Consider the following 16,077-nt stretch of genomic DNA (forward strand, 5'->3'; position numbering starts at 1 on the left):
TATTGTCTCAGAAGCCCACAGACACCTACAACTCAGAATAGAGATAAGTGATTCTAAGGTCAGGAGACAAGGAACTATACCTGATGTTCATTCACCAAGTCACCCTCTCCCTCAAGCCAGAGTTATTTTTTACAGTTATAGCTCCGCCTCTGGGAGCTGAAAATGAGCTGTCTTTGAGCAGGGAAGAAACAAGAGAAATTGAAAAGCAAAAATGATACAGGACATCCCTGAAGTTCAATTCATTTTTGTAATGCATTACTTACACAGAGATGACACTTGGCCTGTGTCCCTTTTGATTCATCACTAAAACTCGGGCTTGTAATTTGTACAAACATACACAAAACTGCACTCCCACAACACCAGAGCTACCGAGACAATTAAATTTGTGTGTAAATCCATATCTGTGTGAAGATCAAGGGCTAATGACACCAATTTAGAAAAGCAACCACTAGGACAGACATCACAGGTTAACAGTACATAGGGCAGTTTTTACCTTAGTCATATTTGTACCACTTAATCCAGCCAGTCACACCTGCTCTGCACCATGTATTAGATAAACATATAAAACTCAAAGAACCCCAGAGACCCAGCACCCAGCAATCCTTTTACACCTTCACAAATCTCCCATACAAGACACCTCCCTAACCTCTTTCCTTTTTCTCTCTAGCTGGTCAAGTCTGTAACTGGTCCTCTTGCCACTTAGCCTCTTCTTCTCCACCTCATACAATTTTTGAGCGTTGTGCTTGTTGACATCAAGGTTCAGATGGACGCTTACGACCGCTGTGAGAAGTTTCATTGCTAAAAAAGAAACAAACCCAGCACAATTAGCTTAGCTCAGAGATATGCAGCATAAATATATTCACCACTTTACCACAAAAAGGATATGGTTAGCCAAATCCAGTTTATATTGAAAATATGAACACTACTAGATTATAGTAATTTGCTTTAAAATATAGTGTTTATTTTAAAGGCAGATTATCATCAAAAAGGGAAAATTAACTTCTATTTCTGGTGATTTAAAACTTTTGGTCAGAGTTCTAATCAGAGAAGTAATTTACTGGGCAACGCTCTTGTAAGTTTATGTAACTCTGACATTTCTGAAAAAGAATCTAGAATTGTGGAACAGCTGATTGTTGGTAACCAAAAAGAGAAAAATGAAATAACAGTGAGGCTGGCTCAGAAATTGCTGGGAATCTTAATACACTACTGGAATGGACTAAAATTCACATTCCTTTAAGGATTGCTGGATGGTTTGAACAGATTTCAAGTCAATTTTTTTGAGCCCTCAAAGCAAACAGCATACTTTAGAATAAATTATAGTTTAAGTGCTCTTTGCATGGCAAAGAGGGCATTTACTGGCTTTAGGGGGAAAAAGTAGTAACTTTAGTACCATCACACTGCATAAAACAAAAATGTGTAACAAGCAACATTCTTTTTTTGCACAGAGACCACAAGAATAGCAGTTCTCCAAAGGAAGCTTCTTAAGGTGAAGCATCTACTCATCACATTAGTTAGTGGAGGGAGAAAAACAAAATAGAAAACTGTGAAAAATCAGTTACTGAAAAATATAATACTCAGAACAGCAAAATTCTGAAGTCAGTCATATCAGGCTTTAAAGATTTCTTTATAAAGAAAACATTGTGTTAGACCTATCATAGCTAAAGCATTCAAATTCAACTCAGATCTAGGAACAAACAGTTTATACTACAAACATTCATATAACATACACTAGGAGGTGGATACTCTCAGTGCATAAAAGAACTGCTCCAGTAAACAGTTTTTCAATTTAGAGCAGTTTTGTTAGTACACAAGTCAATATACCTCAGCATCTCTAGAGCAACTCTGCAAGTGATTTTACCTGCCAAAGTGCTTGTGTGCCTGAATGCTCTGACCATGGAATCTGCTAACCCTGTAAGCAGTGAGATGATGGCATCCATCAAGTAGTTATCATACAGGATGCTGCACTGGCACTGCTGGACAAGCACTGCAATGAATTCACAGAAATTGGCCTTGAACTTCTTCCAATAGGGTCCTGTTCTGATCAGTGGGTAGTCTTCATTGTCCTGCACAAGAAAGACAAGTTGAGAGAAAACACACTAATTAGTTCTGCTTGTGCATTCCCATCTCTCCCACAGAACATCAGAAGGAGTTTTGCTGACAGACAGTTTCACTTCATCCCTTGTAACATTTTTCAACGTTAGAATTCCAAAGTAGGGACAAGCAACTAGGATACAATCAAGCAGAGAGACAAAATAGCTTTACTTGTGCTACACTGTCATAACAGCTCACTTTTGATAGCAATGTAAGCAGGTAGCTGTGAACAGACAGGAGGGAGAAAGTGTGTGAAGGCAGAGAAGAGTAACTTTCACTGGCATAAACTATGAGCACTCCTGGCTTATTCTACTTTCTCACAGGTAGCAGTGCTTCCCCCCCTCCCTATCCTTCCTCTTCCTGCAAAATTATGGTAAAATCCAGGACGAAAATGAAGTAAGTGAAAAGTGGAGACTAACAACTGTGGTGTGAACAGGACAGGACTGTTCTCCTCAGCAGCACTGCCAGCTTGAGCAGTTTATCAGGCTAAAGCTTAATGCCAAATACTCAGTCATTCACCTACACCACCTGCACCTGGGTCTCCAAAAACCCCCACAGAAACAGAAAGTGGGAAATACTTTTGACATCGTGCAAAAAGCAAGCTACAATAAAAACATGTCCACGGTTTTTTTTCCTGCCAGGAGGAAAGCAGACAGAGGGAAGGTAAAATGGATTCTCCCACAAAGTAGTGGAAAGCACACTAGACAGACTTTGTAAATGGCAGCCTCAGACAGTGTGAACATTTCTTTCCTGTACACCTCACAGATCCCAGGAATGGCTCAGAATATGAAATTGCATCTTCATAGTTTCCATGTGTGAGTGGAGTCAAGGAACTCCAAAACTTCACTCACTCTGGAAAACCTCTTCCTAAAGGCTGGGCGCTGCTCAGCTGGTCCTTCACCAGTGGGCAAACACCTTCTCAGCCACATTCTACCCAGCATCACACTCTTTTGTAACTATGTTTCCAATGTATAGCGGTTGCTGCTTTCTTTAATGAGACATGCAAATACAGGATGATCACACGGCGGGCTGCAACCCAAAGCACATCAGAAATTTGAGATATGCTCCTGACCAGGCTGTAAGAGTCAGTTCAGAGCCTAACAGCAGCAGCAAGTGCCAAAACAGAAAGGGAAGTTTCCAGCAAGCCTCATTTAATGCTCCTTGATCATCACATGGACAGTTGAAAGACCACCTACAATTTCAGGAAATACCTACTTTATCACCACAGCTTACTCCTCCATCTGAAAAGCAGCACAAAATACACAAAGACTTCTCACCTTTTAAGAGCACTTCTACTGCCCATGTTTATCACACTGGGATACTCTTTAATGGTAACATGCACACTGTAACCATATACAACATGGAGGGCACACCACCTAAATCCAGGCACCAAACCTGGGATTCCCTTACATTCCTTTCATAACCACTAGAGAAATAACTCTGCTTCCAGAAATCAAGTCAGGCCCTTAATACAGGTTCTTCCAGAGAACTATTCAAATCACTCAACAGAGTGATATGAGCTCCTGCTCTGACTCAATCAGGAAATGTTTCCTTCTTTTATACAGAGTCTATGGAAAGAGAGGAAAGTCAAAATGAAGTGCCAACAAGGAGCTCAGATAAATTCCCCACAGAATTTGGAATGTGGAAAACTACAACAGCCCTACCATGTCCACCGGCCAAGTAACTGTCAGGATCCAAGGATAGGCCATGAATTTCTTATACTGCAACCCAGTTTCCTGTAATGCAGGAGACAAAATTTTGAAAGCTTGTTAATGAAATGGCATAGGTAATTCATAGACAAAAGCATTACAAAACATGCAACATATTTCAAAGGCCATTAGAATTTCAGCTAATGCGTGCTACAGGTGGCCCACACAAGCCAAAATACTACAAAAAACCTAAATCCTTCTTATCTGGGATTTGTTGTTTTTTTTAATAACCAATGACAGAGGAAAGACACACTTTTTATATAAAACCTGAGTTGTCTTGTTACTAATAGGAGACAACTCGTTTACAAAATTATAACCAGACATATACAAGGTATAACCTTCATTATAACCCTCTAAGATATGGCTCCTCAGCAAGTCTAGAGTACATAACCTTTTTCAATGTTTGGTACCTAGATGTAAAACATCTAAACCCTTAAAAAATCTTTCTGAGCTTTTCAAATTAGAGAATGTTTTCAGCACTAGTGTGACTTGATTCAAGATGTTTCCTCAACTCTGCAACTATTCCAAAACAAAAGGTATTAAATCTAGAGTTCTTTATCAGGTTCAGTGAAGCACAAGTATTTCTACCACCATCTAGCTGTACAGTTAAGCACCAGAGTTAACTCTTCCCTTCCTAAATGTCAATGCAAAAAAATGGGAAAGGAAAGGAAAACTACATAAGAACAAAGAACTGCAAGAAGCAAATGTCACAAACAGGAAGAAAAGTACAAGAAACAGATTATCCCAGAATAGAAGAAAAACAAAAAACAGTATAAAGACTGTCTCATCACTGAGGAATACTATGGCTCACAAAGACAAAATAAATGCCTCAATGACCATATTAAAGCCATTCTCTGCTTCCAACATCAGTACAAGTTTTCACAGAATTACAGAAATTGAGAAGGACTCTTTGAGATCACCTAATCCAACCCCACCTGCTCAAGCAAGGTCAGCCAGCATAGGCAGCTCAGTGCTCTGTGCAACTAGTACTTCTGCTCTCAACTCCTGGAAATGTGGTTAGCATAACTAATGCATTTTTAAGAGGCAAGCAGCCCTTCTCTGTGACCAAGCAGGTCACATATTCATTCCCTTTCCCTCATTACCAGGCCCTGAAGGTCCTGTGAACTGAGCAGACAAATCAAACAGATTAACTTTCCTCCCTCATAGCCTCACAGCTCCTGAGTGCCAGACCAGTCCCTCCCTTCCTTACCTACACTATAGGTCCCAGGCATTCAGCCAGGCAGGTGGTGCAAATGACCCAGTCAGAGCACTGTCAACAAAATCAAGGTACTGCAAGGTCTAAGTGGTGAACTCTGACCCGAACTCCTGCTGGACAGTGAGACTTGAGCTACATTATAAATTCTATATTATGCTATTATATTGATTCTGCTTATAGAAATCCTGTGCCATTTTAATAATAAATTCTGCTCTATACTAATAATAACACACTGTTAAGAAATAAACCTTTAACTACAATTGGTGCCATCATCATTCTGCAAAGGATCCTTCAAAGTACACGTCTTTTCCCTCAGTGTCAGGTGATGCCACGAGCAGCCAAATAATATCTTCAGAGACTCCACAACCTCTCTTGGCAACCGGTTCCACTGTTTGACCATTCTCTCAGTAGAAGTTTCCTTGTGTTGTGGTAAAATTTTGTACATTTTAGTTTGCGTCCACTGCCCATTTTGGCTTGCCTTTGTGCTCACCATCTTATGGAACACCATTGAGTGGAGCTGTGCTTCCTCCTTGTCCTTCTGTCACATGAGGTGTTTTAACACATGGGCCAGATTTCTTTGAGCCAGCTTCTTTCCAGACTTAGCAGGCTCAACTCCCTCAGCCTCTCCCCACATCAGAGATCATAAATCATCTTTGTGGCCCTTCACTGTCTGGCCTCAGTCCAGCAAACCCATCTCTCTTGTTCTGTAAGGTTCAGAACTTGACTCAGCACTCCAGATGAGTCTCAGTAGTATGAGCAGAGAGGAAAGATCATTCCCTCATGACCTACTGGCAATGCTCTGTCTAATGCAGGCCAGGAGGCTGTTCGTCAACTTTGCAGCAAGGGTGCATTGCTGGCTCGTGTTCATTTTGTCACCCACACCAAGATCCTACACAGAAGAGCTCCTTTCCAGTCAATCAGCCCCCAGTGTGTAATGGTGCACAGGGTTATTCATTCCCAGGTTCCTAGGGCTTCCTGTTGTAGAACTTCATCAGGTTCCCCTCTGCCAAACTCCAGTCTGTTGAGGGTCCCTCTGAACAGCAGAACAGCCACATGATTTGGCAGCTAATCCTCCTTGTTTTGCATCATCTATTTTTGCTATGATTTAACATTTGCTACGAGTAAACTCTGCCCCAGTGTCCAGGCCATTATTAAATATGTAAAACAGCATTGGCCCCAATATCAAACTGGGGTACAGCACTAGTGACTAGCCTCCAACTAGACCTTTTGCCACTGATCATTTCCTCACAGGCTTGGCTGTTCCACCAGTTTTCAATCCACCTCACTGACCACTTAACTAATTCATACTTCACCCACCTTGTCCATGAGGATGTTAGGAATTCTTTTCCTGCCATACTGAAGTCTATTAACAATTCCCACTAATATTAGTAAGTATTATAAGAAGAATTGGTACTGCTGCAGTTAATTAACTGAACAGCAACAACATGATTGAATCACTGAAATCATCAAAAATCAATCCTCTGAATGCTAGAAACAAATAATAAAAATTCAAAGCAAGATGATACTGAGCAAATATCTGACAATATTTTCCAGTCTTATTACTACTTTCACTATTACTGTCATTACTTTTTAAAAAAATGCTTTTGAAATCCCAGTAGTCCCATATGACACTCCTCAACTAACTTAAATCACTAACTTACAATTCCATCTTATTTATGAAAAAGATAAGAGAGAACTTACTTTCTTTACAGAGCATGGAGAACACAGCTTCTAAGACAACTGCAGAGCCTGCCGTTCTGCCCATGAGGACAGGTAAAAAGGTTACAGACCTGTAATATTTTCCAGGCTGATGGTAAAAATAATCCCATCTTTGTATCTGCCAGAGTGCCTGCACTATCATGAGTGTTATTCAGGGCTGATTTAGTTGGCAAAGAAGTGCCAGACTACTAATTCATATGGCCAGACACATACAGATTCATGTCTGTCAAAAAATTAGCCCAAGTGCTACTACACTTCTAAAATAAAGAAAACCATGTTGGCAAATTCATCCTCTGTGGGAATTTCTACAGCAGCTGGTCTTTGAGAGATGCTCAATTAAAACAAGGCTGATGGCTGCTGCTTGACAAATCAATTCAGAAGTGACAAATATAGGGGAAAAAAGCATGGAAGCAACTGTGAAAGCACTACAGAAAATTTAATGTTGCCATAATTATTCAAGGAGCAGTCAAGCAGTGAAACAGCTTTGTAAAGCTATTTGCTTTTCTTAACAATCCACAAGAAATTAAATACTCACTACTGTTTTCACAATTATCTAACAATCTGAAATGCATTTTTCTTCTTCTATATGACGTAATACAGTTATTATAAATCATAATTGTCAGTAAAGCAGAAAGAACATTTTCAAATAAAATATCAGCTAAAAATATCTTTTAATTAACTCATCAGTAATCCATATTAGTATTTTTAAAGGACCTATCAACCAAATACCAAAGGAACCATTTACCTGCTGCAGTGCTGGGCTGTATCTACCTCTACAAAGTCATTATCAAAAGAACTACTAAGAGAAAGATTCAGGAAGGCTTCAGTCAGACAGCCCTAATAAAACTCTCAAAAAAAAGTAACTTAAAATAAAACATATCCTGCTGCTGCTAAAACAGGTCACTACGACAACAAATTTCTCTTGAAAAAAAAAAATCAGGTTTATTTTACTAAATTAATGAAGTGGTAGAGAGCTCCTGATAAGCAACAGGAATTCCATCCAGGTTGTCTGTTAAGGTAGAGCCTATTGTTTATATAAAAAAGACATGCAAAATCAAAGTGGTACCTACCTTATCAAAGGTCTCTGTCATTTTTTGCATGACGTCTTTCTTGTACAAACTTTGAAACATCTCTGCTGTTACCATGCCTAAAAAAAAGTAGCATTTTTAAAGAATTACTGACAACTCTATAACATTTATCAAGTCCAAACCATAGTAAGAACTTCATTAAATTTAGAAACACTGAAGACAAGGGAATTCTGTTTTATGCACGTACACTGGTACAGGCAACATATACATAAAGAGGCACATAAATTAATTGATAGGAAAAAGTATTGATTAACCAAAACTGAAATTCCCATTATAGAAGTCTGCTCTGTGCTGTCTAGAAAGGCTATTTTCTCTGTTCATTCATTTACTTCAAGGATTGACTAAAATTTTGCCCACAGGTCAAAACTAGTGAAAAACCCCCAAAGTATTTCTCATAAGAGAAGGCGTATTGGTCAAAGACCTAGGGAAAAAAAAATAAAATTTAAAAAAAGACATGTAAAAAGTACATTTCTACCTGCTTAAATATACTCAGAAGTTTCAAACCAACAGGACAGTCTTCTTAAATCTCTTACTTGCCATCCTGAAGAATTTCACTAGCAGACTGTCCCCAGAAGGCAGTGCTTCAGTGATTGTTATGAAACAGGCAGCTTCACAACTCTCTAGTAAAAGCAACTGCAATGAGGCAAGAGATTGCTTTTCTAGCCACCAAGGCAGGGAGTTGAATTTGCTAGCTGCTTATTTTCAAACAAGAATACTAGCAAAACAAAAGATACCAGGAAATATAAAACAAATGCCAACTGAAACACTGGATTTTAATTAGAACACTCATCAAAAGCACTGTCCCTGTGTGAGGATTCTCCAAAGCAATGTGACATGCCACTTCAGAAACCTGACCCTGCAAACCTTGTTCAAATACAACTCGCAGAGCTGGAATGCTGTTAGCACAAAGAATTTAACCAGCAGCATTCTATTCTATTTTGCCTGCCCATCTGGAGTTCGTCTTAACGAACAGTACAGATCATAAGTTCATGATTTACTGCAGATAAAAACTCCATTTCAAAAAGCACACTTCAGACTCCTCTCACACACAGACAGTGGAAGGGGCTCCAAAGAAGGTAAATTACCTTGACAGCCTGAGCACTGAATGAAGAAGTTGATGAGATCCAGAAGTGCCACATTCCTGTCTTGTTTATAAGCTTCAACCCAGTCAACTACTACAGACTAGAACAGATTAAAGAAGCTCATTAGTCAGGAGATGAACACAGTTTGCTGCACTCCACTGAAGATACCCACAATAAAGACAAAAACTAACACTGCTCCATCTCCATTAAATTACAAAACCAAGAATAAACTCCAAGCAATTCTCTTCCATTTCTAGTAGTTCTAAAAGAATCTTTCAAGTCTCAAACTGCTTTAGACAATGTTGCTTTTCACAGATGCTTTGCTTCCTGTTAACAGGGAAAATTACCACAGTTTTAAGATAAATAAAAATAAAAAAGTTGTCCTCCTGAGTTCTTGATTGCACTGAGGTAACAATTTAATTTTAAAAAAAGGAAATAAACATAAACAACAAAAAATCAAAACACACATTTAACCTCTGCACCATCTAATAATTAGTATTAAATCCTACCAGCAATTACCTTGGCAGTGCTCTTTTTCTCTGAGACTTGATTTGTGCAGTAGGTTTGAAACAGTTCACATACTAACATAAGCCAAAAAACTACTCCAAATTTCATTTCTGGGCAGTACAGTCTACAGCCTCTAAGTGACATGAGTCTCCTGGGACAAGCCACCAGTAGTTCCACACAGGTCTAATAAATTCCAGCAGCAACAGAACTCAAGCCCTGATGCCTTTCCAAGACCTTCCCATGACGGTTGGCACAGCAGAAGCCAAGCACTTCAGGAAGCTCTACTGAAATTACCCCAGCTGTAACATGAAGGTCTCACATCCAAAATATAAATGTACTTTTCATGCATGTGTACACACACACACACTTTGCTTACAGACCTACACACCAGAGACATACCTATAACTCTACATAAAAACATTTGGGGCTCCAGATTTTCATACACATATAAAAGATAAGATATACATGTGCTCACAGAATATGGGAGGTGGGCTTCCTCACACTGAAGAAAATCTCTAACTATATAGATGAACAGGGAACCTGGCTATTGCACAAGCTGCTGGCAAACTGCTTTGAATGAAGGCAAAAGATTAATAGTACAAGGCAAGCACAGGGGAAAAAAAAGGAAAAAAAAGAAAAATAAAAAAGGGGGAAAAAACCCATGAGTTTTTAGAATTCAGGACAACTAAAATTTGCTATTGATGAACCTTTTCCACATTTTTTTAAATAATTATCTTATTGTATGTTAAGGCATTGTTTTAGGAAGACTGGTTTAGGTACAATTTCCTTCCTCTTTTTAAATATCTGCCAGCTACCTCTTCACTAATTTCTTGAAGCTGCAAGATGTTCTTTCCAAGAGCCACACTCACAGCAGTTTTCCAATCAAACATGTTTCTTCCACAGCTGACCCAAAATTTAAATGTTCCACAGTACAAATAACGGAAATAACCACTGTTTATTCAACTTCCCTCCACCAAGTGCTTTCAGAACTCGGTGCTGGGAATACCTGCATGGCCTGCTTCCCCATGCTAACCACTTCAAACAAGGTAACTGCCTCAACCACTTCTCCATTCTGCAGCTGGCTCACTCTTCTGCTAGTGCGAGAATTCCTCCTTATGTTTTCACACTGCTCTCGGACCTTCCGCTTCTCTCTCTGAAACGAGTCAAGTAAACACAGTGTGTGAAAAACACAACACACAACAGACATTGACAGATACAAGTTTATTTCGCTCTTATTGCAATCACTTCCCCAGGCTGCTCAGTTTTATGCCCCACAGACCCCAACAATTCCTTACCAAATACGACCATACTAAAAGAGGGTGAAAGTAAGGATTTACCAGTTTGTGTTTTACTCTTAACAATGAGTCATAAGCATAGGATATCCAAGAGGAAAGGAGTTTTTGTACAGCCACACACTACCCAGAAGGCTGTTTTCAGTGGCAGCTGTCATTTCTGAAGAACAGAAAGCAAGAACAGAAGCTCTTCTACATCTTTTCCCTCACAGGTTAAACTCACTACCTGCAAATTAACATCAGCTGCACACAAAGCAGATAGTGGAAGAGCAATGCTGAAATGAACTGACCACTCAAAAGCCAGCACTGAGGTTCTGCTGCCAATGGCATTTGAGGGTCAAGCTGTATCCAGTGGCCAGCTTCTGTGATGCACTGTGATTGCTGCATGCAATACTCAATTTTGTAACAACTGAATGAGACACAAAATAAACTCCACAATTTAAAACAATTAAAACTTGTAAAAGCTTTGAAATTGACTTACTGGTGTTTTCAGGTTGCCATTTCTCACACAGGTGCCATTCTGAGCAGGAGATTCGGGCACAGTCTCATCATGGACAGCATTCTCCCTAAGGTGTAACAAACATTGAAGGAGTTAGCAGCAAGCACTCAGAACTACACACTTAAGGACAAAGTCAGAAGAAAATAAAAGCAAATACATGCATTTTAGTATTTTTAATTTTTTGTTTGGAAGTGGTGACATTTTTTCACTAAAAGTCAAACAGCTAACTTTAAAAGTACAACAGAAATCTGAGGCCTTTTTCAGACTACTGGCTTTCCTGTAAGATATGGAGATAATTAGAAAACCAGCAAAGCTATCAAAGGTATCAAGGAAGTATAAAGTAAGTAAATGAAACAGAAAGCTGACGTTTACTTAATGCAGCCTTTGTTGGCTTAAGAGCTTTGCACCATGAACCAATAACACAAGAAGGCATTCACCCTGTGGGTGCCCTAAGCTAAACAAGGCAGTAACATTTGATGTGTTGACATTTTAAAATGAGAGGAAGAAATTGGTTTACTTTGTTTATAAAACATGCTGAGGAAAAAAGACACATAAAAAAACTTCATTTTCATGTCATTTCTAACATCATGAAGGAACAAGAAAAGATATTCTTGTATAAAGAAAGGTGCACCTTCTGGGAGATCTGAAGCCATACATTTATCTGCAATGAAACCATGCCATTTTTCATCATTCCCAATGCTAACAATGTGCTTTGCCAAAGGTCATGTCTGAGTAGAAGAGCTGGATCCCACTTGTGCAGCAGGTCCTGTACTGGAAGCTGGCTGCAATGGCCTCCTTTAAACTACAGTGGCCAAGACATGAAGCCAGCTGACTTGTACTACAGGAAGGCACAGAAAGAAAGTAAATATGAGAGTGTAGAACTACCTCTATTTTCATGATACCACTGCAACAAGAGAGTGTACTAACACAAGTGAGCACTTTACAAACAAAAAAACCCAGTGTGTTACACTATCAGATAGTCAACAACAACAAAAGTATCCAGTGTTGGCTAACACAAATGGAGAATTAACTGCTCTATGGATACACAGTCAACTCAACTCCACCTAGGTTTATCAATGCCAGATAAGCATTTTTATCATTCTTCTTCCCACAATTGTTTTGCAAAGCAAATTCTGAGACTGAAAAACATCAACTGCAAGACCAAGGTCCTGACATTATTTTAGTGGTAAGAGCAGACAGGTTTTATTTAAACATGTCTCTGTTCACTTTTTTGATCTACTGAGACATTTCAAGAAGTGATGTAGTGTGAGGCTTCCAAAGATTCCTATAAAAATTCTATGTAAATATAAAATTGTACAAAAATATATAAAATTTCTAAATACAATTATGCATAAGCTTATCTTCCCTACAGAAAAATGTCCCATGAAAGTTAAATTCCATTAATTACTCATTATAGAAAAGTTCAAAACATGTCACAGTATTTGACAGATGTAAGGAAAGAAAATAATTCAGGATGAACCAATCCTTATACCAGCTGTCTGGACTTCTGCATGTGAATAGTGGAATAAACTATAGCTCCCAGCTGAGTCAGCATTCTATAATCAATCATTCACAAAAGTTTTCAATTGTCTTCTCCGACTTAAAACTGTGAGCCACCGAGATTAAGTAGCCCCAGTACTACCAGAGACTTCCCAGCTGAAAAGAACAAACAGCAAGGGACAGCAATATGTGTTGCTCTTCTGATGCCAGTTGGCTCTTCCCAGATCCTTCTACAGACCACAAAACCAAAAAGAATCCAAACATGTTTGGCAAGGAGCTGTTTCTCCTATGTGATTAAATCCTTTCACTCTTGATTTCAAAGCAGAATGCATCACTGTGGGGCTGGACTAACAGGTTCTTACTTGCACTGTTTCACAGAACTACAACTCAGGTGGCAGCCAACACTGCAGTAACATGGGTAACCAGTTTCTGCACTCTACCTCAACATAACACTCAACACACCTCCAAAAACTTTTCTTAAGTGTTTACAAGTACTATTTAGCAACTTACTCCATCCCAGAATGAAGATAAATGCACTGCATTTGATTATAGCAACTACATTTGAGTGCAAGTAGGTTTAAACAATTTAAATAATTCAAAAATCAGAACTACCACAGGACAGTTCCGTCAAGGACTTGTCTGATCACGTACTGCTTTTAATAGCTCTGTCTAGAACATACTTCTTTGAAGGTTTAATTCACGCCTCTCTTTCCCAAGAACATTCTGAAGGACAGCTCTCTGGACAGTATCCACTGGCCTTGTGCTACTTGTTTTATTTCTTATGCCTGACAAAATGTACTTGTAGGAAAAGAGGCCCAACAAGTAAGGAAATGCCTGGCATATGGAACAGCATGTTATCAAAGCTCAGCAAAACCTCCAAGAGTGGGAAGACCACAGACCTACAGTTCTCTCATGCTGGGCCAACCAAAGCATCTCTGGGGTGAAACTTGTTAGATTACCTGTTACACATGCAACTAAACATCTATCTTAAGCACTTATCAAATTTAAGCACTAAATACTAATAAGCCATTTTGTTTCTGAACTGTTTTGGTTATCAGTACATCACAGCACATAGCTATGCCTCAGGAAGCACTGGGCAACAACAGACAACTTACACAAAAGTAGACTTTTTTAAAATCCAGATACTACTAATATTCATGTTTCTCCTTTCTCTCTTTTTTTTTTTTTTTTGATAGCCTTTAATACTGGTGGTTTCCAGTAAGGCCATCCATAAGGCAGGTACAAACATTTGCAGAAACTAGACCAGCACCTAGAAACTGAACCCCATGGAACCACTGAGGAATTAAATAGGATATTTAAACGGAACTTTCATTTGTGCAACTACATTTCTGTTGAAGAAACTGTTAAAAGAATTAAGACATTGTCTTATCTTCTTAAGTAAAAAAATAGGTATTACTGTACCTAGTTGGGAAAGACAAAGGGGTCACTTCTGCAGCGATCCCAATACATATCTCCATTTAACATCTCAACTATAGTAGTGCAACAGTAGGTTGGACAAATTTTGAACTAGCTGGGTTTTTTTTTTTCCTCCCTTTGTTATTCTTCAGCATGTTGAGCACTTCTGCATGCATACATTTACTGCTTCATGCACTGGAAGAAACAGCTCTTAGCCATTTAGTTGCTTCCATCAGCAACCAGTAAGAAAGCATAAGCAGAATGCCATTTCTATTTCTACCTTTATACCCTGTTATGTATGACTCATTTTTACCTTATGTTCCTGCCACAGTATTATCCTTTCACCAGCACTTGAAGTATTACTGATAAAGCACTTGAAGTATGAAGGAAGCCAAGTCCCACATCTAATACTCAGACACAAAACTACTGTGATAGCTTCTGAATTCAGTTTTCTTATCTTAATAAACATTTAGAATAGATTTGGTGACTCACACTTGAAAAGAAAACTACCTCTACCAAGGAGGCAATATATTCCTTTTGCTATGTAAAAGGAACAATTAATCTATGCTAATAAAAGAATCCTACCTGCAATTTTTTCAAATTATAAATTTCAAAACAACTGGTTCATCTATTAGAAGCAATATAAGAAGCTCCACTAAGCAATTGCCATGTGCCTGCCTAACGCTTCAGAAGGCAAAAGGCTGGTTTCAGATGAAACATACTGGAATGGACATGGCAAGCTATACATGTCATCATGGGCTACAGCTCTCAGCTTTCATTAGAGCATAGTGAAGCAAAACACATGGAGCAAATGGGCCCAGAATGTGACAGGATCAGAAAAGACTGGGCTGCAATAAGTTCAAAGCACACGACAGTGAAACATCTAAGAAGTATCACTCTTTGAAACCAAACAAGAAATACCCAGATGTTGTAACTTTACGTTTTATGTATTTATATTTATTCTAGTAGAACTTCTAGTTGCCATTGTATAAACAATGATATGAACACTTTAGCTCATCTCTACAGATTACTAGAAATACATTATAATAAGGGAGAAGACGTGATGGATCCCTGATAAAAAGAATACAAAATATATAGAAGCAATTCCCCCATCAACACCTACAGGGAGCTTACAGATTACTTAGCACTCTTCCCCCTCAGCATCCCCAAATTCTGCAATGAAGGGAACACATGCACTGACAATGAACCTGCTCCTTTTTTCTTGTAAAGGTAGGGTGCACGTTAGCACTGTGGTGAATAAGGCACAGAAAAGCTTGCAAAGCCAAGCTCCCTGTCAAACAGCATAAAGCACTACATTAAGGAGACGCTAACTAGTACATGAAATAAAATGAAGGCATCAGTAACAAAGCACAATGCACAGCAAAGCCCTTTTTCCCCTTTCCCCCCAGGATGCCACACCACAGACTGCCGCGGTATCTGCACGGCACACCCAAGGGACAGCACCCGAATTTACCAGCGGATTGTGCAGGCAACCTGTGCCAGGTCTTACTTTTGGCTGGGAAGGTTACTGGCTGCGTTGGGCTCGGCTATCATTTCCGCCACATTATTTCAGCAGCACAAACAAGCTGACACGACCTTCTGAGCAAACTTCACCGACACCGAGAGTGTTAAAAACTTAACAACCCTTCGGCTTTCGCGGGCGGAGCAGCGGCCGAAAACTGTTAAAAAATGGCACACAAAGAGACTTAATTCCAGGCAAACCAGGCCAGAAACAGCCCACCCCCTCCATCCCCCGACTGGCCGCAGAAGAGGATGAAACAGAGAGAAATTCAACCTACCGACAATGCCGCAGTCGCTGCGGGCGCTGCCCGGCGCGGGCCCGGCGTCAATCACGGCGGCCGCAGGGCCCGGCAGGGGCGGGCAGCGCTGTCACATGGGCGGCGCCGCCGCTTCCGCAGCGGCCGGAAAGACGCGGCCGGTGACGGTCCGTGCCCGCC

At 39.7% G+C, this 16,077-nt stretch overlaps 2 protein-coding genes across 4 annotated transcripts in view; one reads left to right on the plus strand and one right to left on the minus strand.

Moving 5' to 3' along the window:
- LOC120510183 (cohesin subunit SA-2-like) overlaps window positions 1-16,001 on the minus strand; it is a 58,280-nt gene extending 42,279 nt beyond the window's left edge. For 2 of the 3 annotated variants that reach the window (XM_039725715.1, XM_039725714.1), the window contains exons 1-9: window positions 15,919-16,001; window positions 15,630-15,798; window positions 11,186-11,270; window positions 10,419-10,565; window positions 8,909-9,005; window positions 7,806-7,882; window positions 3,756-3,827; window positions 1,859-2,063; window positions 647-798 (exon numbers count right to left, since the gene is read on the minus strand). In XM_039725715.1, the coding sequence (XP_039581649.1) occupies window positions 647-798; window positions 1,859-2,063; window positions 3,756-3,827; window positions 7,806-7,882; window positions 8,909-9,005; window positions 10,419-10,565; window positions 11,186-11,270; window positions 15,630-15,673 (879 nt within the window). In that variant the 5' untranslated portion in view covers window positions 15,674-15,798; window positions 15,919-16,001. Of the gene's footprint in view, window positions 1-646; window positions 799-1,858; window positions 2,064-3,755; window positions 3,828-7,805; window positions 7,883-8,908; window positions 9,006-10,418; window positions 10,566-11,185; window positions 11,271-15,593; window positions 15,799-15,918 lie in introns of those variants that run through there. The other variant, XM_039725716.1, reaches the window with a different exon arrangement.
- Window positions 15,924-16,077, plus strand: part of GTPBP6 (GTP binding protein 6 (putative)) — an 11,358-nt gene continuing 11,204 nt past the window's right edge. Inside the window, exon 1 of the mRNA XM_039725683.1 lies at window positions 15,924-16,064. Coding sequence (XP_039581617.1) covers window positions 15,924-16,064 — 141 coding nt within the window. The remainder of the gene's footprint in view (window positions 16,065-16,077) is intronic.

The sequence above is a fragment of the Passer montanus genome, unplaced genomic scaffold (assembly GCF_014805655.1).
Source record: "Passer montanus isolate IOZ18808 unplaced genomic scaffold, ASM1480565v1 scaffold56, whole genome shotgun sequence".
NCBI lineage: Eukaryota > Metazoa > Chordata > Aves > Passeriformes > Passeridae > Passer > Passer montanus.